Below are 26,254 nucleotides of genomic sequence, written 5' to 3'. Positions count from 1 at the left end.
TTCCCTCCCAGGCTGAAGGGCATGTTCCCCCTTGCCCCACTGGCACATCAGCACACAGGCACCTGTGAGGATCACAGCCCAGTCCCACCACAGGGTCACCGCCCAGAACCCTTCCCAGCCTCCCTGTGCTGCCTGGAGCCGCACAAGCCACAGCACCGACTCGGCAAGCTCCCGGGAGGCAAAATCCTGCAGAGGCAGGACTCGGTCTCCCTCATTGCCAAGTGAGTGCTTTCCTGCTCCCAGCCCCAAACACAGGCACCCCCCCAGCCCCAGTGAGTTGCAGAGTGAGACAGACACTTTTATTTTGCTGGCACTATGCACAAACCCACACCAATGATCTTGTGCCAGACAACTCCAAGAAAAAATAGGCTCAGGCACAAACCCTGTCCCTGGTCCGTGTGACCCACCTCTGCAGTGTCCTGCTGTCCTGGCACAGGCCCTGAACACCTATGAGCAGCTCCCTGGCTGTGCTGCCTGCACTGGTATACACGTTTACAGTGCTCCGTGGCTAATGAGGTGACCTTCAGACACAGCCTTACCTCGGAAAATGAGTCATCCCAGCAAGAGCAGCTCCCTCATGTAGCAAGTCCAGCTGACTTGGAAACAACCCACATGGCCAGAGACAGAAGCCATTTCCCACTTCCCACATTTCCTCCCCATAAAACCCCCAGACAACGTCTCCTCCAAGCTGCCCCCCCATCACCTTCGGTAGCTGGCTTGTACGCAGCTCTCGCTGTCGGAACACAGGGCTGGCCTGGAGTGCTGCCAGGGCTCCCCGTTTCCCACAGGAAAACCTTCCCTGATGTGCCCTTGTCTCCTCATGTTCCTGTGACCTTCCCACAAGCTTCACAGCATCCCAGTACTCCCCACCACGGACCTGCCCAGAGTCTGTCTGCTCCAGTGGGGCCCGGAGCAGCGAGGGCAGGAGTGCAGCCCAGCACACGGGGCAGGTGAATGGTTGGCTGGAGAGGAAACCAATTGCCAGGCTCAGCTCCCTGCTGCCCCCTCTCCCTCATGAGCACTGCGATAACACCACTGCTTTCACAAACCCCAGCATGTTTCTGCTCAGTCTCCAAGTCCAGGGAGCTCCCCAGGGCACGGCAGGGACATCCCAGCAGAGCACTGCTGCTCCTTTCCAATGCCTTTAGCCATAAACCCTCCCCTGCTGCACTGCTCCCTGCAGCACCTCAGCCTCCCTCAGCCCCCTCAGGGTTTGCTCTGAGGATGTGAGAGCACAGATCCCCTCCAGAAGCCACACGAAAGAGTTAAGCCCAAAGCATGATTTTTAACTCAGACACCCACTCCCTCCAATGGAAGAAGTGGCTTTCCCAGCTCTGCTGGGGACACCTGGTAACAAATAACCTCTCTGAGCTGTCCTCAACAGGTTTCACGTTGCCATCCTTTCCCCACACTGGCACCTCTTCCCCAACAGCTGCAGCCGTGGAGGCAGCAGCCCAAGGGCACATTGCCATCCCCTCCCCAGCCCCAGGGTGTGGGGAAGCCTCCACCACCCTCTGCAGCTCAGTCTCACTGTGGACACCGGCAGGGCCTTCTGCTCCCTTCCCTCTGCCCCAGTACCCACCCCACCACTGGATTATGGCTGTCAGATGTTTCACCTTGTTTTCCCTATGGATCTCTTCTCCCTGAGTTCACCTTTAAAAAAAAAGAACACCACACCAATCAACCCCAAAACCTTCTGCTGACACCATCTGCCTCAACAACCTGAGGCAACAAATTCCACAAGTTTAGTACCTGCTCCTTAAAAGTTACTCCTCTCGTCTAGTTGTGACGATTTGCTGACTTAGCAGGTTGGCACCCAGCGCCATCATAACTTGGAGAGCTCTGCAACAAGAGTCACAAATAAATCTGGGCTGCAAGGGACCTCTAGAGGACATGTGCTGCCACCTCCCGCTCACAGCGGGGCTGATCCCCCCTCACCTCTGCCTTTCCTTGGCCAAACTGAGCCATCTCACCTGGCAGCTGCTGCTCCATCCCATTTACCATTAGTGCCCTCCTCTAACTCCACTATGTCCTTCTGGAGACACGAAGTCCAGAGCTGCAAGCAGGACTCAAGGCACCAGCACAGCAAAACTCTTATAGAGCTGCAAAATAAAGGCAGTCTGTGTAAGTGTTGGTATTTGGTTTGTGCTTCTCTTTAGATTAAGCTTTAAAAAAATTCCCATCTAGAGTTTAGAAGCCACCGGGGGAAAAAGGGTTTTACCCCTCTTCTAACCTTCTTGCCACAGCAGCACTACAGGTGGGTCACTCAGAGCTGAGTCCCTGCAGGGGATGAACCACCACACCTCCCCCAGTCCAGCCCAGCACCTCTCAGGGGCAGAGGAAATGCCCCAGAAACCATGGTCTTGAGAGCAACTTGCAGGCTCCTACTCCCACATAAAGCCATCCTACAGTTTTTAAATATAACAAAAAAGTCCAAGGAATGAGAGAAACATAACAGCTGGAGAACTGCACAGCTTCCTAGATCTGGCCACCTCAAGGGAAGCACTGGTGGCAGAAGAGCAGGTACCACCTGAGACCTCTGCAGGCTCTGGTTTGGTACTAATGCAAATGCTGCCCCAAGCTACGTTTGTGCAGATATTGGTAGCCCTGTGCTCTGAGCAGTGGTCAGCAGGGCCAGTTACACACCAGGCAAATCAGCACAGCACACACACAAGGCCAAACACTTCACAACCTTTCTGACTGTATCTATAAAGTCACTTGGCTGGTTGCAAAGATTTCCTCCTTCCACCTGGCGGGAGGGAGCCGACCCTTGTCACTGGGAAGTGCTGCAAAATATTGTGCTTCTGAAAAAAACCCCCAGCAGATTTCAGCAGAGCCTCCCAGCAGCCTGCACATCACACAGGGGAGAGGCCAAACCTAGACCATTTCCCAGTTAAAGGAGGGGAATTCCTTGATTAAGGTTCACAGATGCAAAGAGTCAGTCACTAGTATTCGGTTAAAAAAAAAAGTGCATCACTCCACAGGAAAAAACATCCCAAGAAGCTCAGGCTGCCTCCTTCCCTCTGCGCTAAACCACACTTACAGGCTTTGTTTTTACCTTCAACCAATCCTTTGGCACTTCTCAAGCTTTTTGACTGAATTCAATTTCAAATAAACAAGGTACAAAGTTTAACAACTTGCCCACATTCAGGACTGCTAAAAAAATAATTGCTAACTAGGCTTCATGAAAACAAAGCGAAGCCCTCGATCTAAGTACAAGTCAGTGCAGTTCGGCTGTACAAGAAAATCCTACTTTGCTACATCAGCCAGAAAATAAGGCTTTGGCTGTCCAGAACAGGCTCCATCAGCACCCCAGGGCGTGGCATCCACCATCCCCACTTCACACAGTGACATACGGAGAACATTCCCGGGTCTCCAGACCGATTTCCAGCCGTGTCAGAGGAGCACAGGATGGCCCTGGGATGAAGCTGTGGTATCCAAAGCAGCCAGACTTGAGGCAGAAACGAAACCCTCCAGCTACGCACACTCCCCCCCAGTCTGTCGCTATTTGTCATCAGCAACGTGTGCATATTATGGCAAAAGGTGAGAAAACAGGGAGGGAGGAAAGAAATCCAACTAACCCAGTGCAACGTGGGCCATTCTGGCCGTTACCTCTGGCAGCCCGGGAAGCCTGGACGCTGTCGGAGCCGCGCCGGGAGCGACAGATCCCGCACAGACACACAGCACAGCGCACGGGAGGGAACAAGAGGGAAGGAGAGGAGGGCGGACGAGATGGAGGAATGAGATGGTTCTTCTCCTGGCAGGGCTGCCCGTAGCCTCAGGCTCTTCCAGTGCCCGACAGCCCACCGGGAGAGGGGGTGTGGGGGCTTTGGCAAGGTGACGGTTACATAAAGAAGAAGCTACAGAAAAAGAGAAAAAACAGAAGAGAAAAGAAACAGAGGTTCAGAATTGAAATGAAGGGGTGAGAGAGGGGGGGATAAAGGAGGAACAACATTTTAAAGTAAGTCATGAAGGAGGGAGTGCGCTGGGGAGGTGCCACACACACCAACTCCACCGGGACGCCTGAGCTCCCTGAGACACCGGCTGAGGCGAGGAACACCCACACAACACCACAAAAAGGGACTGACAAACACCAGCACGAGCCCACAGAGGCACCTCAAAGGCACAGAACGACCTGCTGGGAAGGCAGAGGGTGACAGGTGACCCTCCTGTCACACTGTTACACAGCAAACGTCACAAAGGCCACGCAAAGACCAAAGCTTTGGGTAAAAATATATTTCCTCTCCCCACTTCAAGTGTTGGCACTATTTGGATCTGTAACCTGAAGCATATACAAGAAATAACTTGAGCTTATGCTCTAAGGTTATTATTCCATCTGTAATTCCAAAACTGAAATACTTTCACATCAAATAAAGTGACAATATCTAACAGATGCATACATATCACTTGCATTAACACTGTATGTCGGTTACACAATTATTTAGTTACAAACACGGGTTATTTTCCAATAGCAAGGTAATAAAGTCCTACATCTATGGTTTAAGGCAATCAGGATATTAAAAATGTATACAAATACAAGATTTCTACCGCTGTTCACAGCTTTATTTTCCGTGAATTAAAAAAACCCCTTCATATTTGTACAGCTCCGTGCTGGATATCACACACTGCAAATGCAACCTGGGCCCTCGGAGAAGGGACACCCCCCCCCCTCTTCCAACACCTCTGAAGGGCAAAGGGAACTGGAGCCAAATGGACAGATCTGATGTGGTCACACACAAAAAGACACTTCCATCTGCACTTGGACGGTTCAGGAGAAGCAGAACAGGAGCTGCCTGGGGAAACACTGCTCGTGGTAAACACAGACATGTTTCCAGAGAGACACCCATCTCCCTGGTGGGATTTCAGGCTGTGACAAGGAGCCCAGGGTGGGTGCCAGGCACTACTGTCCCTGCTCCCAGAGAGCCACGTGCCACAGGAGATGCAAGACAATGCATTTAATGACCACGAGCTCAAAGGGATCCTTCCCACTTAAATGCCCTCCCAGAAAGGAACTGTGCAAGCCCTGGATGGTTCTGGGGGAGCAAATCCTCATCCACCTCCTCCTTTTCATCTGCCTGCCAGACCCAGGGGTGCCCAACCTGTACAGAGCAGTCACAGCCCCTCTCTCAGTAACCTGACTGTGTTTTTCCATGCTGGGGGTTTGTTTCATGCCCTGGGAACACCACCATCCCAGAAAAGGCACGTTTCAGTGTGCTTTCCTGCTCCTTTACGTGAGACTGAGGTTTGAAATGCAGTCAGGAGCAAGCAGCATCATCAGCTCGTTATCATGGCTGTCTAATCATGTTCCATGTGGCAGGGCCTCCCAAGCAAGGCTTTGCCCAACCATGTGTCCAGCTTCTGGCATGCAGGGAAGCTGCCCAGGGTTGCTCTAGGCACCCAACAGGAGCTGGATGTTGTGCTCCCTACAGCTTCTCTACAACAGCTCAGCACAAGCAGCCTGCAGACAGTTTTAGGGGGTTTTTAGCCATGCCACTTGTAAGGAAGTGGACTTAATCTCCCAGAAAAGCAAGACTGGTTTCCTGTCAGGAGTGAGGCAGGAAGGTGAGCCTCTTGCTGCTGTACTTACATGCAAAGGTGAAAGCACATCCAGCCAGCCCTGAGTGTATCACTCACTCCATGCACACCAGGGGCTACTGTGAAAAAAGGCATTAGAAAGAAAAGCAAGAAGTGCAGCAGTGACAAGCTAAACATGGCCCAGGGGTTTAAGGTGAAAAAAAGAAGTCATTATCATCTCCTGTGGTGAAAACCAAAACAATACCTTGGACATCTGCAAGCTTGTGGTTTATTCCCAGTTTCTCCAACATAGCTTGCTTTTTGCTGGAGAAAGAAACTCAACCCAAAAGTCATTAATGCACTTGGCCACTGCTTTCTGTCAAAAAGCAAAAGCTCAACTCAGCTGATTTCCCCTGCTAAACATCCCTTGAAGGGCTGTTAAATGAAGCAGTACAAATAAATGTTAAAATTAAGTTTTCAAGTTGGCACAAAACACTGGTAATTAAAAAGAGGACATGCACAGAGACAGCTGAAGTGAAGCATATTGCCACGAGCGCTCGGTGATGGGCATGTGATTGGACTGTAAAAAACTCATGCAAACAACCCAAGCTTCTTCTTTCATAACTCAAGATTTTAAAGTTGGGTTTGCCAGAAGCCACAAGAATCAGAATTTCATTTTTCCAAACAACCCTGCAGCAAACCTATTTAACATGGCAAAAAGTGCATTGTTGGCAAGACCAGGAGGTTAAAAAAAAAAAAAAAAAAAAAGAAAAGAAAGGGATAAAAGGGTCAACCATTTTATTTCCAGCTTACTTATCCACTTTTCTCTTTTGTCCAAGACACGGCCATTTAGATATCCTCTTCCCAAAGCCATGTTTAAGCAGTGAGGGTTAAAAGCAAGACAACCCATAAGCTAACCCCCCCCAGCACACTTCTCAACAGCAACACTTGAAGAAGAAGTAACAAAAACAAGTGATAATTCTGCCCTTTTTCCCCTGGAAAAATTCCATCCAGAAACAAGCAAAGAGCTGCAGTGTGTGAGACTCAGGTGGGAGGAGTTATATGTAGGAGTGCTTTAAAGAAAGGAAAGGAGACTCCCCAGCCAGGAGCAGAGCAAGTGCTGGCTGTGCATCAGCAGGAGAGAAAGGAACCCAGGGGTCATAGGATAAGCATGGCTCACCACTTCTGGGGAAGGAAGGGAAAGACTCTGTCCAAAAGCAATGGCATAGAAAATACACATTAAACAGATCCCCTTCCACCCTGCACTGGCCCAGAGCAAGGCCTGGCTTATCCTATATGTCCTTGGCACATTCAAGGGACACCTGAATGGGACACTGCCCCTGGTGCAGGAGGGCTGGTGGGGAGCACAGAGTGTGTCCGGGTATCTTCTCTCCCTTGACCTGGAATTGTGGATCCCACTGCAAGTCTGTATTTAACAATGTGCAGGAACGCTCCTGGAGGCTCTAAGAGGATGTTGAAGGCTCTGTGCCCCCCCTGCCCAAGCATTTGGTTCCACAAGAGCTGCTAACCCGTTGGAAACCAGGTAGGATTTTAAAGGAGGTTCCAAAGGTTTCAAGCAAGTACTGCAGGGACAGGGGTGCTGGGAATGCTCCTGCCCCCGGGCACCCTCAGCTGCTGCGCTCAGCTGGAAGGGTGGCTGTGAAAAACAGGCCAGCACAGGACAACAAACCCCAGCCACGGTCAGGTCAGACAACAAAAACAGCAACTAAAACACATTATCATGCAAATGTCATGGCATGCAGGGTCAGTTACACTGGGTTATCTACACACACCCCCCTCCCTCTCCCCAGCAGCTACTGCTGGAACACATCAGCTACTCCAGGAATATGGACCAGGTTAAACTCCAGGTTTAGCCACGCCATGGGCTGGCTGTGACATTCCTACAGCAGCGATTCCCTGGGGCAGGTTTCTTTGGGTCCAGGGGCTCCCTCAGCACACGTTACTGCAGCACTGAGGGCACCTGAGCCGGTCAGCCCTGCTCACCTGAGCTGCTGACACCCAGCCCTGACTCTTGGTTAAACTGGGGGACAAAACTGATTTACAGCTGGTGGTTTTGGTGACAAAAACACATGGGTATCGTTATCTTGTCCCTCCACCCGCCCCTGAACTTCCAGTTGCATCCCTCTTCCTTCTTGTTCCCCCTATGTTATTAGATGAGTTAATAGTTATTCATGTTAAAAAATGAAAAAAGAAAACCAAAAAAGAAAAAGAAAACAGATGGCAGAGACACATTACTGCAAAAGCAGGTGAATGCAGGAACATCCTTGGTTCGACAGGCTTTATGTGAAGCTTGCACTGCAAGTTAAAAAAAGAACAAAAAACAAAAAAGTTAGCACTAATTGAACTCAAAATGAAAAAAAAATAAAAATAAAAGAAAGCCAGGAGAGCCAACACCAGCAACTCGCTCCGGTGGGTGGGCATGCACACGGATCATGGAATTACAAAGGAACTCAACCTCAAGGCCAGGCTCTACTCCAGCCTACGACAAGCAAATGTAGAAAGAAAAATCAAGGGGGCAGAACCACTGACCAACCAACCATGTAAGCTGGGCCAGAGCAGCCGTGGGGGACTGAAAACTTACATAGAAAGGAACTTGAAAAAAAAAAAAATCCCCAAGTCTTACATTTGGTTTTCAGAAATAGGCTGAAATAAACCGAAATAGCCTCCAAACAGACGGTCCCAGCTCCTGGGGGCTGAGGATGAGCAGTAACACAGCAGTACATGCTGAGGCATGTGGCCATCTCCCAAACAGCAGGCAAGCACCAGAAAGGCTGTTGGCTGCTCTGATCTGGGCTATTGCCAGGAACTGCCTCCAGGCTGTACAGGTTTGAAGCACAGCCCCATCCCAAAATTACAGCAGGGTGAGTATGCTCAGCCTCACATTCAGGTGATCACTCGAGTACACCTCTCCAGTCACCCCTGAAGTGCCTGGGGTATGCAGATGTGCTGTCCCCAGAACAGCACACTGTTGCCATCAGGCCAGGGCCCCAACAATTCTAGATTAAAAATGAGTACAAGCTAGGGAATTCCTGGAGGAATCGCCTGGAAATGGGGAAGGCCAAGCTCTCCCTCAGGGAGTCGGGCCAGCAGCAGATTTCACCCTGAGCCTTCCCTCCAGCATGCACAGCACAGTGGAAAGTCTCCGTTCTCCAAGCTGGAGCAATCTGATCCCACATTGAGAATAAAAAAGCACTCCTGTGATTTACTTCCTGGGGAGGCTGCGAGCGTCAGGCATGGCAAGGACTTCTCTGGCAACTGCACAAGAAGCACCACAGGCCATGTCAGCAGAGAGAGAGAGGATGGAAGCCTTTAACCACACAAACTGCAGCTGCTCATTAGAGTGCAAGGAGAAACTCAAAGCCTTTGGAAACCCAAGGTGTGCTACAGGGCAGAAGTGTCAGCACTTCCCTTGAAAGCCTCCGTTAGTAACTGCGACACTAAAGAACAACAGCAGCAGGTACAGCACCTGGTGTGGAGCACAAAGGACACACTAAAACACAGGGATGTTCCTCAGGGCAGAGTGTCTGTGAATGCATCAGCAAAGCAGAACCTGCGTTGGTCACAGTCGCTGGAAACATCCCTGTCTCACCCACGACACTGTGAACGTGTCAGCCAACTTCCCAGGAGCAAAGAGCAGCTACACAAAGAGACAGAACTCCCCAGACCATCCTGCACTGCACTGGTCTCAGATCTAAGATGAAAAATCTGACTGCAGAGTTCTTAAAAATGTTAAGCTACCAACTCTGTAAAGAGATAAGAAAGAGGGCCTTCAAAACTTCCTATTCTTTCTAGAAAACACATCACCATGTCTGAATTCTCAGGTGAGAGCAGACAGGGGTTTCAGCCTATCCTGCTTACAGCCACGGTTGCAGGAGGGTGTTTCAGCACGCCTGGACCCCACAGGTCTGTAAGGATTCCTAGCCAAGCAGAGCATGCAGCACACAGCACTCCTCGTATTCCAGCGGGTGCCCACGGCCAGGTTCTCAGCCAGCATCGAGCAGCAGGGCTCCATAGGAGCTACATCAATTGACCTCAGCTGAGGAACCAGCCCCAGGCCCTCCCCACCTTCCCCGGGGCAGAAGAAATGACTACTGGGCACTGACCCAGCAGCAGGGCCAGGGGACATACAGCGAGGGTGAAGTGCCAAGCTGTACAAACACACCAGTCCAGCTGCAGTGGGAGTCCCCTCCTGGGCTCGTGCTCTCACACAGCTCACATCAGGCTTCAGCTCCCAGCTTAGCGAGGCAGACACAGGTATCTGTGTCACATCCCCACTGGCATTTGGTTCTTCCAGCGTTAATTGGAAGGAACACCCCCCTGCTCTCTCGGCCAGTAAAAGCAGTGTGGAACTGTCATTTTTGTGTGTGGGTTAACTGAGTGTTTTCCAGGGAGATTTGCTGCATCCCCCTCGACAGCTTTCCCAGTGGCAGGTACCAACTAGCACCATTAGCACAGATGGCCCAGGAAGGACTTGCATGAGCACCCTCTTACTAGGAGAATGGGCAAAGCCAACAGAGGGTACAGGGTTACACTCCTAGGATACGGATATAAAATAGTAAAAAACAGTGCCATGATCTTTCTTAAAGGTAAGGGTTTCTTAGCTTATTATGTCAACTCCATACAACCACAAATGCCATTTAACTGCAATTACGGTACCATAGTAGTTTGTTTTTCTTTAAAAAAATAACCAAAGCTTCTTGTCTTTAAAGCAAGCTTCCAAGTAATCACTTTTGGCACTAGCATTTCCCATGTAAAAACAACACGGTGGTTTGGTTTCTAAGCTACTTCTACTTACAACTACAACCTTAAGGAATGGGAACTGGAGACCACTGGTGAAAGAAAGGACAGGTAGTGACTCCCTTAACAATTTTGGCTCAGGCAGATAAATCTGAGTCCAGAACATCTCACGGCTGTTCCAGAAGATGCTGGAGAGATCACAAGTCAAACCTCCACCATCCGATTGCTCTCCCACACCAGTCAGACTTCAACTTAAAATTTGAAGGTACTCTTCTAGAGAAAAATTAAGATCGTGTCCCTGGCCCACCCTTTAGAAAAAAATATTTTATTTGATCAGGCTGATAAAAGCCCTGTTTCCAGTCTGGTGATGGGAAAAAGCAAATACAGACATGCAGCAAGAAGAAAAAAAACAACCTCCCAAAACTGTAACAAACCCTACAAAGGATGTGGGTGACATCCGCTTACTTTTTCTTGTCCTTGTCTTTCTTGGTTTGTTGAGAACCTGCCTGCTGAGCCTGTGACTGTAACAGCTGAGCTGCCGCCTTCTTCTTCTGGAAGTTGTTCAGCTCTTCCTCCAGTTCCTTCTTTTTGTCTTCCACTTTCTTCTTCTCTTCTTGGTGAGTCCTCTTTAGATGGTCAAACTTTTCATGAAGCTGTTGGGACAGAGACAATGAGAACTGGATGGGAAGAGAGGCACGTTCCACCCCACATTCCATCTCCCACTGCTTTATACTGACTGGACTCCATCCTGCTTGTGCAGGAAGAAAACAGCCATTGAGGGCCATACTTTTCTCTGTATCACATGCTCCTCTGTGAGGCAGGAGAAGCAGATCCCTCCCATAGCAGGACATGTTCTGGAAAAGCCCCAGCCTAAACCCTCAGAGTCCCCCGAGTTACAACAGACTCACATCTTTCTCCGCTTCCTTCAGCTCCGCTTCCTTCTCCTTCACTCGCATGACAAACATCTGCCTCATTTCATCCTCCTTCTTCTGGAGTTCGCCCAGGAATTCATTCCTCTTTGCTTCATAAGTCTCTTGGAGACTGTTGGAAACACACAGAACCCCGTCAGAGCCGTGCTTCACGCACAGCCACGAGCTCCCAGCCTTTGATGACCTTACACTTGGGTTGTCTCCTCACAGAATATCATCAGAGGTCCCCCAGTACCACAGAGGCACGATCCACTCCACCAAACCCCGCCCCAGCTCGCTAGATGGCAGCAGTGGGAGACAAATGGGAAAGGAACCGCTCCGTGACCAGGATCCTGCACATCACTGAGCAGGCAGGGTGACTGTCCTCCAAAAGCAGCAGCCACTGTGTAAGCGCCTACACCAACCCCCGATGCCCACAGGGCTTGTGATCCGCCTGAGTCACACCCCCTCCCTTCTCCCACTGTTTGCACCGAGAGACTCATCATTCCAAGTGCAGGATTTGTGGAGCAGGCACAGTGTGAGATCTGGCTTCGTGTAGTTCTTTAATCTCGACGCTGACACACAGCAAAACTCATTTTCACTACTCACTGCTAATGGATTTGGATCAGGGGCTTGATTATATAAAGCCACCTCGGGAGACCTCTCTTTCTCCTTTGGCCTTTCTGAACAAGCATCAGCCCCCTCCTCCAAATAACCACATAACTGGATTCCCTCCTTCCTTCATTCCCCCTCTACTCTTTGGCATTCCTTTATTTCCCCAGCACTGAGATAGGCAGCACAGATTTGGGACATAAAATATGCTGTCCATGCACCTCTGAGATTTTCAGAGCCTGTCAGGGACTCTGGACACCAAATTCCTCTTTATTTTATTCCTTAAATGGATTTGGATAGCTCAGCCGTAACGATAGTGTGGGAATGATAACTATTTCCCCCAAGAGGTTTTTCTGAAAATGCATTTTTTAAATGAAAACTCCATTGATAACACACAGACACACTGTATCCATGTGCCCAGGGAACACATTAACCACTGGGCCAGCGGAACATCCTAATTCCAATGACATCAAGCTTTTGTCTTTCCTGGCAGTGTTGGGGTTTTTGGTGGCTTTTTGTTGCTTTTCTTTGGGGGGCGTGGGATATTGAACTGAGGAACAGAACTTGACAGATTATCCCAAGTGTTTAATTCTGCTAATTAACAGGCACTTCAGTTGCCTCCTAAAATACTCTCCAGACAGGATGCCCAGAGCTCTTCTGGCAGAGCACTGGCCGCCCTGGAGGAATCACACCATTCCAGATGACCACAGCAGCCTCCCACACATGGAAGCAAAAATACTGATTCTAAAAATGACAAAAATCCTTTCATGGGAGAGCAGGGCAAGAGCCGTCTCTGGTTCTTCACTAAATCCAGAACCAGATCTCTCACAGCAGGAGATCTGGAGACTTGAATCAAAACCTCCCTGAAATTCAGTCTTGGATTTAATACTCTGATTGTGGACACAAATGTAAATTCCTAAGCCCTTCTGAAGGATCTGGCTAGATTCTAGGAAAACCCAGAGGGCAGGTGAGCCTCTGCTGCTCAGTGAGCACAAACTGAATCTGCAATTAGTGACACACTGTACTAGGGAGCAGCAGAGCCTTTCAGACCAAACCAGAAAGCTCTGCACACTGTTCATCCCATCCTGTACTGCAAACGTCCCTTGCAAAGCTCATTCCCAAAAACACAATGCTGGGCGATGGACAAGCAGGAAAAGGTTGCCAGGAGCCAGGGGTGCAGGGGCTTCCTGTTAAATTGTCCCAGGTTCAAAGCTTCATTCTCTGCTGCAGTGACTCCGAGTTCAGAGGAGCCAAGTTCTCAGAGAAACTGGCCAGGCAACTCCCAGGCTGCATGTGAAAAAAACAATTACAGCCCCAAGGAATAACAGTCCAAACCAACTGGGATCCCTGCAGCTTCTCACAGACAAAGATGACAAGGGAATTAGCTTTTTAAGTACACAAACATATGAGCCCAGATTACAAGAGTAACTCGATTCCCCAGCACACCCACACACACGGAGGGATGCCCTGGCAAATAATATTCCTTGAAAAAAGATGTGTTTTGAAAAGGTTAACCAGAGCAGCAGAGAAACCAGCCCACAGCAGAAGGGTCTCTGTGCAGAGGACTCCATTTCATGGAGCAGATGCCTGTGGGGATCCTGGTGCTGCTCCCTCCTCACCTCGTGCAGCTGGGCCAAGCAAGGGGGGGTTCTGCCAGCAAAGTGGGGGTCTCAACCATCACCAATCCCCCTTTTTCACACCTCACACAAGCGCCTACACAGCACCAATGGTTTGCTGGGGCCTTCTGCCCTGGTCCCCCTGAGATTTTCCAAAGGCTCTCTGCTCCTGGCTGATGCAAGCTGGCTGAGGAGCAGCAGCCCCTGTGGCTCCCCGGGCCCCAGTGCAGGGAAAGGCATCCTTTTGATCCCTGAGCTCAGAGAGAACATCTTCCTCATATCAGATATACATCAGTCTTGGCCAAACAGCTTGGGATCATGGGGCTTGTTTGTTTATTGGAGGGAAAAGGCACCCAGAGGGAACTGCTCTGAACTAGCACGTACCAGATGGAGAAATTCTGTACATTTTCATTTCCTTTCTACTTATAGCTTGGTCAAAAAGAGGCCTCGTGTACAGGAAGCAATGGAAATTCCTCAGATTCCTCAAAAGGAAGGGTTGAGCCCATCTTAAGCCCTTGCTCTCCAGAAAGGAAATCCAATAAAGCTTCACACTTGGGCTTAGTAACAGAACTGGGCTTGACTGATTCCAGCAGAGTGTCTGTGCTGCAGAAGAAATGCAGCTGCATCAACTCAGCCTGTCAAATAAAATGCCAAACCAGCGCCAATCCCTGACACTCACGGGTGTTATGGGGGTAAAACCCCCCACTGATGCACTTGAATTCTGACTGGGGCAGAGAGGAGCGTGGGATGTTGCTAAGGTAGAGGATGCAATTATTGGGGAAAAGTTGGGGAGGAATGGGAAACAGGAAATGAGAGGAGAAAACAAACACTCCCTCCCGAATTCCCACACAGCTGTTGTCCCTGGCTGATGACTTGGGCTTCAGACCAATAAAGCTGTCTGACAGAATAAACTATGTGTGTAGTAACCAGCCAAACCTCAAGCATGAGACCATGGCTCCCTCTTCACAGCTCACCTTGGAGCAGCTGTGAAAAGCTGTCTGAGGGTCAGAGAGCGCTGATCCCAGGATCTCCCCCCCAGTGAGCCACCACACCTCAACGCACGAGTCACCCTCCCGCGTTTTCCCTGACACGGCTGCCCTTTCCCTGCCCGGGAAGTGCCCAGCCCTGAGCTGCAGCACAGCAGGTGGCTGCAAATCACAGCAGTGTCGTACAGGGCCCTACCTGAAAGGCTTGCTGTCCGGATCCGTGTCCTTGAATCCCATCTCCTCCAGCTTGCAGCGCCGGTACAGCTCGTAGTGCCGGGTGTGCGTCTGCTCTCTCAGGTCCTCCATGTTCACTCGGATCAGCATCTCCCGCAGCTTCACAAAGTCACAGTGATTTTCATTTTCAACTGCGAAGACAACAGAGCATCCACAGAGATGTTACGCCCAGGGGCTGGGTCCCCCCTTTCCCTGCATCTGGGCCCCAGTTCAGCAAGCCCCGAGTTCTCCAGGCACACAGGCAGAACTCCAGGTCAGCCTGCACCAAACTGCCTTGATGGCCCGGGGGTGAAACTACCCCACACCAACACGGGCACGAGTTCGAGGCCTTCCCCTGGATTTGAAAAATCTCCCTGATGCCCATCTGTCACAGAGCTCCCATCCCTCCGTGCATTTTTACACCAGCAAGGTGATGATCCACTTGCACGCAGGATTTCACTTCCCACTCAGACCCACTCTAAATCCTAGCACTCACAGGGGCCCGAGCAGGCAATGCCTAAACTAGATCTCTTAAACCATCCAGGTCCCAGTTTCCTGGGAACAGCAAGAACCCAGCAGGATGTGCTGAGTCCAAGACTTCCCAAACATATCAACTTCTTTCCTAACTGTTTTTCTCAGTACTATCCTCTGGTGTATACAGCTGAAGACAGTAAGTCTGAAGCTGCTTCAGGGCCAGCCTGTATTATTGAGAATTTGGAGAGTACTGCAGAATTGCCCTGTGAATGTCCCCCTGCAGCTCCCCAGGCCATTATCCAATGGGATATACAGCTGAAGTCACAAGCAGACTGTCACCATCTCAATCCTGTACTTGTCAGTACTGGTTGGAAAGCGAGGATCAGCCCTATCTATCTTTGGCAGCTTCAGTACAGCCTGGGTTGCAAACAGTGCCCTGGCCAAACTCTGCTCTCCTGCAGGAAAGAGCTTTTGGCTCCATGTCCAGATCTGGGCTGTGCTTTCTCAAGCGAGGTTTTGACAAGGACCATCCAGAGATCAGTGTGTCTTTGATCGGAACGGGACAGGATGACAAGGCCTTCTCTGTGCCTTTGGTAACATACCCTGCACGACACCCCAGGGGTACTGCCTGGCTTTTGCCATCTTGTTGCCAATCTTCACTTCTTCGGTGCTGCCAACAACAGCAAAAGGAAGGTGGACCTATGAAAGGAAAGGGACAATGAGGTTGGGGATTTCCTTCGCTGCCTTGCCAGGGATTGTTTCTCAAGAAAGCTGTTTACTGTGGCAGCTCTGCTAGATCTAAGTTGCTTCAACGCCTTTGCAATTCATCTGGTGTTTTGGGGAGAGCAACAGGACAATCTGGATGAGAAACCTGATCAGACTTAAAGCCCAAAATTCTGACGTCCTAAGAATACCAGAGACATGTATATTTGCCATGTAATTACAGAGCATGACTATCTTAAGCCCAGACTATCTTAAGTCTCACAAACTGCAAGTGAATTAGAACACTGAGGAGACAGAACTGTGAAACAATAAAAAAAAGAAAATAAAGTACATTCTCCCAAGGAAAATTTCAGGGGGGTTCTGCTGCTACAAAGAACTGCTAATGCTTCCTCTTAAAAAGAGCAAAGCTGTGAGCAAGGGGAAGAGCAGAGTCAACCCAGCCCTGGGCCGACACGTCTGAGTCATGGAGCTCTGCTCCGTCCCAGTCTCCCCATGGGTGTGGTGGCAACAATCTGGGATCTACTCCCAGAAATGTGGCTGCTGCCAGCAGGGAGCTGGCCAGCCCAGCCCCATGGAGCTCTCCCTGCCTTAACAGCATCCAACAGGGCTGGGCACAAGCTCCGGGAGCTGTGTCGGCCAAGCCGTGGTCACAGGCTGGGTGGGTGGGGAAGATGTCAGGGCAGAGGAGATAGGATTAACTGGCAAAGGAGTTTCCCAACAGCCAGGCTGCACCAGAGGAAAGCAAAACACTGCACACGATGCACCCTGGTAGAGCCATGTCCCTTCTCTGTGCCAGCTTCTCCCTGCTCAGAACAGAACACACACAGGGAAGACAGGAAACAAACAGGCACCTTTGGAGAAGGTCTAATATCCAGTTGGATGGGATAATTGCCCATCTACAAGCAGTTGTGCGAGGAAACTCAGAAAAGCCTTCAAGTAGCAAGGAAATGGCTTAATCTGAGTGCACTTGCCTTAGGGCTGGCACATCCTCTTGGGCGTTATGTGCCCCTCTAAAACCACCTAAAATGCCCAGATAATATTGCATGTATATGCCAGCAACCTCAAGCTCAGGTTCTTCCCCTTGCACCTCAAGTTAGGACCATAGAAAACAGTGTTTTCCCCCATAAACCCCACTAAAATGTTTGATCTACCCTAGCCCTGCGTGCCCTCAAATCCCACCCTCTGCTAGAGGAAGGGGAAGGAGGTGAAAGCCAAGCTGCTGATGGCCACCAGCCTTATGGAGAGCTGGAACATCACCAACGGTGCCCTGTTCTCTGCGGAAACCGAAACAAAGGCAGCAGTGAATCACCCCCCACTGAGCAACAAGTGGTCGTTTGGGACAGGAAACCCAAACCTCAGCTCCCTGCCCTGACCGTGCTGGGGCCCTGCCTCCCATCCTTTTCCTTTCCTGAGATGGGAACGCTGCAACTGGGGAAGGATATGAAAAACGCTCAGAGAAAACTTGTTTGTCAGACAATAAAGCGGATTAGGCCAGGTATCTCCAGCCCCCAAAGCCCTTCTGGCCAGCCTGGCGTCTGTGCTTAGACTGCAGTTTTAAAGCCAAATAAAATACAGGACCACCATCAAGGACGGGCCCCCGCCAAGGGGGAAGCCCCCAAGGAACCCCCAGGTGACATACGCTCATGGTGGCGTTGATCTCGGCCACCGTCTCTTCGTCCGTGGGGAACTGGTAGATCTGGACGCCGTTGCTGACCAGCTCGCTCATGATTTTACTCTTGAACTTGTGCAGCTCGTTTTTTGCAATGGTGTCAGCCTTGGCAATGATGGGGATGATGTTCACCTGCAGGACAAGAGACGGCACCTCCACATACAGCATTGCACAGGTTGTGTCACCAGGAGAGGACAGAGCAGGACATGCAGGGACAGCCCTACCAGTGCCACCAGCCAGCACCCCCAGCAGATGACCTTCCCCGGGGCTGCTGCTGCCAGCATCACCTCAGACAGGATTTCCAGGCAGCAGTGATGATGGCCTTAAAAAGAAGTCAAATGCAATTTGGCAACATGCTATTTCCTGCCCTGTCGTATTCCCCTCCTCATCCGAATTGGCTGGACAGGAAATGCTGTCACAGATTATTACAAACTGTTCCAAAAAAGAAAAAAAAGGAAATGACCATCTAGGCACATCTCCTTCCACTGCAGCAGGTTGGATTACTGCAGGAGCCTCCCTGGGACAAGAGCCTGTCACAGGTGTTTGCTCGGGGGCTGCCATCAGGGGCACTCGGGTGGGCAGCAGTGCTGCTGTCACCCCACAGGAGGTGGAAGCAGATGGTCTCTATCCAACCCTGTGACACACAAGACAGGGGTTGGCAGTAGCACAGCCACACTTCCCCCACCTGTGTGCCCTCACATGCCCCCAGACATGGCTGTACTGCAGTAGCAGGGCTCATTCCTCCCTGCACAGCTCTGAGATGAAAGATCAGTTACTGACACTCTTCCCTAGACAGGCTGTTGGCAAGGATAAGGACCCTGCCTTTTTTCCTTTCTTGTCCCTCCAGAGGGACAGTTTCTGCTTTTGATCATGCAGGATTTGTTTCTCCATGCAACAGCAGACAGAAATCATAGCGAGGATAACAGTGGTATTGACTTATATAAAGGGATTTTAAGTACAGCACTTGAAAATCCTCTTCTATTACATCACTTGATTCTGTTTGGAGGATGGTCTGGAGATATTAAATCTCGCTGGGCCAAAAGACAGAACACAAATGCCAATTAGGGTAAATCTCCATAACCCTGTTTTCAGTTGAATAGGGCACAGAACCTTCTCCATCACCACATAAAACCCAATCGATAGGCCCCTCCAGGAAATAAAGAGCCACTGCCACCAGTGATCTGCAGAATCAGGATCCAACGAGCCAAAGGTGCACGGTGGACAGATTTAAATTGCTTAATCATGACGTAAAGAAGCACAGACAAAGCTTAGTTTAACTACTCAGGCTTTACATTTGTACCTCGGTTATTTTTCTCAGAAAAGAGGTGAAACCTTTAAACCGTGGTTTAAACCAAGCATATGAGGGTAACTGAAAAGCAGATGCCAAGTAACATATTTATTCAGATCCCTGGTTATGAGATTACAGTTAGAACACCACTAACATGTGCCACAGAAGATCAAATCACTGTTTGTGTCTAGCTGGATGTGGTCAGAGCAAACAGACACAGCACTTCCATTTGGTTTTCACTGATTAGTAAGACGACCTGAATTGTCTTTATTGACTTTATAGCTTAGCTGGGGAGCACAGGGCCAAGCTCCCTACCCGAGGCAGGGCTGGGAGAGGGGAGGAGTCCAAACTCTTAATAAATCTCTGAGTATGTGAAGCAGAACAATGACCCACTGTAGCAGCTTGCACCAGGTACACTTTGCACACAGCCCCTCTGCAACTCTCTAGTGGTAGAAACACACATTACTCCCTGGTGGCAAGATAATGAAAGCACTAGTAGGGCTGTAACACAGGCAGCAAGTACCTTACTGTCCAGCTTCTTCATGGTGACCAGGTCCAGGGACTTGAGCGAGTGCCCGGTGGGCGCAATGAAGTAGAGGCAGGCGTGGATCCGGGTGTCGTGGTAGTTGAACAGGGACCGCTTGATCTTCAGCTCTTCTTGCAAGTAGGCTTCAAACTGTGCATCAATGTATTCTACTATGGGCTTGTAGCTGGAGAGAGGAGAGGCACAGAAAAATTGGGAATTGGCTACTGGGAAAACACCGGGCACTGGTGGACACTCAGGCAGCCTCATGGGTGCTCTGGACCTTACGGGACAAGCTCGGCTTGTTAAGACCCTCCCCAGCAACCTCCAGTCCCTCGTAACAAGTTGTGTTTCCACATGTGCACAGGCAAAGCATAATGGACATGACAGCAAGATAACGTGGTAGAGACCCTGGATTTTAGGTGCATGGAAACCACACAAGATTGCTACCCTGAAAAACAAAGTATTTGTACATCTCCAGTTGAAGTGTGAGCTCTGTCAATCTCACTGAAAATCTTGAAAGAGGGAAGGGAGACTGACAAAAGGATAAAAAGGGTTTTTCCGGAATTGAAGCCTGTGAGCAAAGCTCAGAAGACAACTGTGCTCGTGGACTTTGAGGGGACCATTTTGCTGAAGAGAAAAAACCTTGTGCATTGTAACACACTCTCTGAAAAGGACTAGTTTGGCATGAAAACAAATGTACAGCTTTGCATCCCATGCTACAGGTGATTTTCACTTTCTCCCAAAAAAGGGAACTGTGTTTCTGGAAAAAAATAAACTTTTCCATTTATCCCCCCTCCACCAAGGGCAGCCTCATGGATACCACTGCGTGGGTTTATAACACGACTGTTGCTCTGATTTCTTGGCTTCTGGAAATTTTGTCTCTGACCACGGAAGCCCAAAAACCTCAGACAGAGACATGTTGCAAAGAAAGCAGTAGGGCCTCACGCTGGGAGAAATATTGGAGAAGACAAACCAAAAGCACAGAGCAGCATCACTTCCTGGATCAGGAAACACCCCCAGGAACAGCGAGGGACCTACTGAGCCCCCAGTCACACCCTCCCGACCTGCGAGCACACCCCTCCTCCTGCCAGAGCCCAGTTTACCTGTCATCCTTGTTAATCTGATCTCCAAACCCCACGGTGTCCACAATGGTCAGCTTCAGGCGCACGTTGCTCTCCTGCAGCTCGTAACTCCGGGCTTTCAACCTCACGCCGGGCTCGTTGTGTGTCGCCGGTTCGCTCTCAAACTTGGTGTTGAACAGAGTGTCCATCAACGTGGACTTGCCGATGCCGGTTTCACCTGAGCAGACAAAGGCAACTTGGGATGGTCTGGCTGCTTTTCCTCGTCTTCTCGGGCACGTTCGCCAGGTTAAGGAGTTATTCCACTTGGATAACAGTGGAATTAGGCTACATGCACATGGCTAAGCAAGATAATCCCTGCAGGAACAGATGTCTTTGGAGACAGTCCCCGTCTCTACCAATTCCCCAGGACTGAACCAGGAACTTTCCTCACAGAAGCAAGTTGTAAATTCTCTTAACACTGTATTTGATTCCCAAGGAGACACCTGATTTTATTTTGGTTTGGTTTTTTTAAAATATTTTTTTTTCTGTTGCAAGAAGGTCACCCAAAACCCACAGCACAACTGAGGCAATAAAAATTTGAGACAGAGAAATACATAAGGTGTTTTTTAAAAAAAAGGAAAATAGCACACTGATCGAATACCAACTTTTTAAACTACTATAGGTTCACTAATCTCCAGTGCAATTAGTAACATGGATGAAAGCATTAGCCCAAATCCCATTTCTAAGTCAGAAGTGTTTGTTTAGCAATTATACTCTCACACAGCTACTGCTACTCCTGCTGTGAGCAGGGGTGGGCTGAGGCAGCTCACGTGAAAAGCTGAGTCCTGAACTCATGGTACAGTATGTTCATCTCTGCAGCTGAAGATTTTAGGGAGCTCCTCATATGAACTCCTGCGTGTTGTGTTAGATGGCCTTTGCAGCCTTTCACATCCCAGTTAAAAGTCTCACATTACAAGGCCAAAGTTCATCACGTCCTTTCTCAAGTCACCATTACAGAAAACAATTTGCTTCCAAAGTAAGATTTCTGCTCCTTGGACAACTACAGCGGTTTGTGTGAAATTTTAATATGGGGTGAAAATTGGTGGATTGACACATTTTACAGGAAAAAAAGAAGAGGTGGATCAAATTGCTAATGGAGACATATTAAGTCGTGCTAAGAAAGGAATATTTACTGCAAGAGAGAAAGGCAATTAATTTATGCCATTTTGATCAAAGAGCTGCCTGCTAATCGGGTTGTTCCCTGCTGAACTGCAATGGATTCATGCTGCTCCAGGAGTCACGTGAGGGCTGGGAGCTCGAGTGTGCAACTGCTCTCCTATCTCCTCCTTCGACACGCAAAGCTACAGAGAGGAGCCCAGTCTGTGTGCCAGACTTCTATTCACACAGCTCACAGAAACCCTCAATTCACTGGGCAAAATTCACAGTCAGAGGGCTGCAGGGTTTTTCCAGCTAATTAATGTAACTAATTAGAAGGGACAATACTCCCTTCTTGCAGGCTTAACTGAACAATGAACGGAGAGATGGTGTTCACAGCCTGCTCTGCCAAGCTAAGAGTGAAACCCAGCATTTGTGTCACTTTGCAGAACCACATTCTGGGTCCACTGACAAGTCCATGCTAGTTCAGCTCCCAGCTCCCAGGGGGTGAGCAATGGATTTCCAAGTGTGTAGTATCCATGGAGTACCAAGACAGCACCAATCTCCCTATAGCAAAGAGGAGATTTGCCTTCCTGTATTTCACCCTCTGAACAATTTGGGAAAGGTAACTCAGGCTATAAAACCAACCTGCAGCACGCAGGTTAAATACAGCAGAGGACAGGTGACAGGCTTTGTTCTCCAGTCCATCACTTGGAGACTAAAAATGGCATCAATTCCAATTGGAGAAACTAAGAATGTAACTATACAGGCAAAGCCTGGAAGGGAAGGAATGTCATTTGGCGAGAAACAGCCTCTGCACCCAACCCAGAGAAAGGCAGATTGAAGTTCACTTTCTTTTAAAAATACATTTAGCACCCAAGTTAGCTCAGTTTCCTTATGGGCAGCCTTTGGGGAAAACAGAACCACAGGATGATCAAAGGCGAAGATTTTAACAGCTAAAAATGTCCACGTTTTGACTCAGGGGACAAAGTAGAGAAAAGGAAAAGAGGGATGCTAGATTTTACCCTGGAGCAGCTCTGGGAAGAAAACTGTCACTTCCCTGGCACTGTGGTCCCCTGTGGCTCAGCTCATCCCTTTGCAGAGGGAGGAGGTGTGAGTCTGTGGAGGGGTGCAGCCCTGACTGCCCAGAGGGGCAGGGTGACCTACCCACGCAGAGGATGTTGAAGCAGAAGCCCTGGGACGTTGACTTGTTGACCAGCTGATCAGGGAGGCTGTCGAAGCCCACGTGGCCAGAAAGGGACAGGTTCCTGAGGTCATCGTTCTGTAAGACCAAGAAGGAAAGCATTTAACAGGGTTGCAAACCCCCTGTCAGGGAAGAAGTCCTGTCAGAACTGTGTTAATGACACAGAGTTTTGGGACACAGCATCTTTCTCTTAGGTTTCCCCCCCCAAAGTACTCTCCTTTTACTTCTACCCAGCTCTCTGCCATGGGGCTCGGGAGTTAAGATGTCCCTGACCCCAAGGCACGCAAACACCACCAGACTGTTTCCCCGTGCCTGTCACTAATAAACCATGATTCTGTACCAAACTGCAACACCCAAACCTTTTTCCTGAGGCCTCAGCATCCCTCTGGCAGGGCCACAGCAGGACATAGCTCAGATAGCAACAGTGCCTCTAGAGCCACCTAAATGTCTCTCCAGCTTTTCCAGGCTTGGAGCGGAAGGGAACAAAGCGAGCGTGCTGCTCTGCCGTGCCTTGGTGTACAAATAACCCATCTGACACCAGGTGACAAAGCAGGGCACTGATCCCAGCGTTTCCTCCATGACCTACAAAGCCCCTGGTGCTGCCTCTCCACGTCTTCAGCAGGAAAAGAAGCCAGGTCAGGGAGCCCCAAGGTGCCAGTCACCCCCCGTGACCCGCTCTCCTCCTCCTGGCTGCTCAGGGGGCCTGAGCTGACAACATCCAACACCCCAAGGCTGTGGAGGGGAACAGGGCAGCACAGACCCTGCACAAGGGAGGTTTGAAACAGCTCCAAGATTATATTTAGGACTTCTCCACAACAGCTGTACCATAATTCACAGAGAAGCTTGGAAAAAGAAGCCAGCCCAGTTATCTCTTCCCTGGCAAATGGCGGTTGTGCCAATGTCCTGAGCACAGGTAAAACAAAAAATTCCCACCAACTTGGCAGACCTAGAGCAGCTCTGCTGTTATTTCACATATTTCTCCCGAAGTTTGTTTTGTCCTTAACTTAGAAAATTCTAACCTTCCTCCAAACCCAAACACTTCCAGCACAGTCACTCCCCCAAGGCCATATTAAATTACAGTCGTGGGCAGCCTCAGCCTGGTTTAAAGATGCTGGAAGCAGCAGCTTCTTTTCCACAAAATCAGTGGGCTTTGGACCAGACATGGAAAAAAGACACTCTCTGGTTGATAAAATAAGAATCAAAAGCAGAGAAGGACTTCCTACTCTCTGCACAATTGCTGAGCAGCTCTACTTCCCCCCTCAGAACATACAGACCAGCCACCAATTGCAGGAAAAAATGAATTACATATGGGCTGAATGTTGATGAAAACAGACTCAGACTCAAAGAAATACAATAATTCTCTGGGAAAGACAACATCAAGTGAAAATGTCTCTGTCTGTGCCATCACCATACGGCAGAAAGGAGCTAGGGGTCCTTTTCTGCCACGCCGACAGACAGGGCCCAACACCTCTATTAGATACTTGAGCCTTCTCCTAGCACCTAAATCAGGTTTGTCTGAAGGCTTAACCCCAATCCACCTGTTCACCTCCACCCCTCTGTGGACTGACAGCTATTCCATCAGCACCACATCACAGAAGCTTAGTGTGATTGAGAGATGCCACCTCCTTCACTCAGGCTGAGTGACAAACAACACAGAAGAGACCACTGACCCACAACTGTAATTCTCCTGCAGAAGCCCCAGGCAATGGAAGGAGACCCTGGCATTTATATGTTACGTGAATGGGTTAAATTAAATATTTCTAACATTAGTATTTTTAAAACACCAGTGGGCTTGGGTTTATGATGAAGTGAAGGGAGCTCAGAGCTGACCCCAGAAAGCAGTAAGCGCCCATGACTCACAGACTTCACAGAAAGTGGTGGGTGTTGAACATCTTTCAGCACCAGTCTCTCTTTCCCTGATATATTTTGGGCGAGCAAGTACTGCCTCATCACCAGTTACTCAGCAGGAACAGGAGTTACACTCATCTGCATCTGTGTCAGTTATTTTTTGCTGCAGACCTTCTCGGGTTTATTTCCCTCCCCTGCTTTTTTCCCCTGCAAGCGGCAAACATCAACAGTGGAATAAACAAGAACTACCCCTGCACTTTGCAATGCCAAGTATTTTTCACAAGCTGCGCTCACAACGGGAAGCAGCAGCGCAGTCTGTTATCTGCCCCAAACACCAGAAAGCTCATGAAAAGCTCCGAGGCCCGAGGCACAGCCAGAGATGAAAGACAAAGGCAAGCCTCCACCTCCCTCAGCGTTCCCAGGATGGAGCACAGCTCCCTGAGTGGAGCAGACAGAGAAAATAGGTGCAGTTCTGCACAAGTCTCACAGACAGGCATCTTGGAGAAGGCAGGAGAGCCAAAGGAACTAGGATTCTAAATCTTTCTCTGCACCCACAAACAAAAGCATCGTGCAACCGAACAGCCAGTTCTGCAGCACAGAGATGGGCTTGGAAAGTGCACACAGTTTTTGGGGAGCTGCAGAGGAATCCAAAGGAAGGATCCAAGGGCTGCATAACCTCTTACCACTGCAGCCAGGCCTCCGCTCCTGCTTCTACCCTCTTCAAGGGGATAGCTTTATCCACATGGAAAGGAAGCCTCTGCTGGAGAGCAACCAGCCTGATTGCTCAGGGTATCTTTAGCAGAACAGGCAAGTGATTCACGCATTTCGGTCTGCCAGAACAGAAGTGTTTTAACAACAAGGGGATGCTAAGTCAGATGGCCCCGCTGCTCCGGCTGTGAATCGCCCCAACAAGCTCCTGAGCACAGTCAGTGGGCTGGGTTTGATCCCAACTGAGTCATGCCACTGAGAACTGGGCAAATCCAGCTGAAGAGGAGTTGCAGGCTCCTGCCCCACAGAGACAACCCCAGAGCCCCCGTTTGCACCAACAACCATGGCCATGCTACATGCATTGATTTATTCCTCTTGCCACATGGCTCTCCTTCCAGAGGAAGTCAGCAGTGCTGCTCAGGCACTTCACCCCAAGTGCAAAGGCACATCATCACCCTGCCTCACTGCCTTCTTCCCAAGTGCATTCCTCATTTTCCTGCAGTGGATGAACAGAGCTCAGCCCACTTTTTCCCCAACACTGCACCTAAACACACGCCTGGACTAAAACACCCCCTCAGCTGTCCCTCACAGAAACTCAGTCCTTGGAGACGCCTCAGAACCACAGACAAGTCGCTGTGCCTGGAAGCACTGACCTCTTACAGGCACACTAAAAGAGTAACTGTTTGCCAAGCACCTCTCCTTGCTCCCAGCTTCAGGAACCATGGACAAGATCAGTGTGGGTAAAACTGCAGCTCCACAGACTCCTGGAGGGATCAGACAGTTTGCACCAGACACGCTGCTAGATTTGGGTGTCTGCGTGTTCTCAGATGTCAGAGAGCTTAAGACATCCCAAAAACAGTCTTTATTTTTAAACTCTTCCTTACGACACCCATGTTGCCTTTACTGAAGACCACATTATAGGGCATATATTCCCTCCCTCTTCCCACACCATCCAGGAGCAGGAAGCAATTCTGAACCTCCAGAGCTGTGT

General features: G+C 49.7%; 1 protein-coding gene across 5 annotated transcripts in view; it reads right to left on the bottom strand.

The window, feature by feature from the left end:
* Positions 1-273: 273 nt before the first annotated feature.
* SEPT11 (septin 11) overlaps positions 274-26,254 on the bottom strand; it is a 46,677-nt gene continuing 20,696 nt past the window's right edge. For 3 of the 5 annotated variants that reach the window (XM_027668213.1, XM_027668210.1, XM_027668212.1), the window contains 10 exons: positions 22,671-22,785; positions 20,391-20,586; positions 19,285-19,471; positions 17,444-17,605; positions 15,684-15,780; positions 14,591-14,759; positions 11,181-11,313; positions 10,738-10,925; positions 1,974-2,102; positions 274-1,842 (listed from right to left, as the gene is read on the bottom strand). In XM_027668213.1, the coding sequence (XP_027524014.1) occupies positions 1,767-1,842; positions 1,974-2,102; positions 10,738-10,925; positions 11,181-11,313; positions 14,591-14,759; positions 15,684-15,780; positions 17,444-17,605; positions 19,285-19,471; positions 20,391-20,557 (1,308 nt within the window). In that variant the 5' untranslated portion in view covers positions 20,558-20,586; positions 22,671-22,785 and the 3' untranslated portion in view covers positions 274-1,766. Of the gene's footprint in view, positions 1,843-1,973; positions 2,103-2,123; positions 3,861-4,221; positions 7,831-10,737; positions 10,926-11,180; positions 11,314-14,590; positions 14,760-15,683; positions 15,781-17,443; positions 17,606-19,284; positions 19,472-20,390; positions 20,587-22,670; positions 22,786-26,254 lie in introns of those variants that run through there. The other 2 variants (XM_027668215.1, XM_027668214.1) reach the window with 2 other exon arrangements.

This window comes from Corapipo altera, unplaced genomic scaffold (assembly GCF_003945725.1).
Source record: "Corapipo altera isolate COAL_440 unplaced genomic scaffold, ASM394572v1 214, whole genome shotgun sequence".
Taxonomy (NCBI): domain Eukaryota; kingdom Metazoa; phylum Chordata; class Aves; order Passeriformes; family Pipridae; genus Corapipo; species Corapipo altera.
The sequence above is the reverse complement of the archived record's forward strand: the minus strand, read 5'-3'. Positions and strand labels throughout refer to the sequence as shown.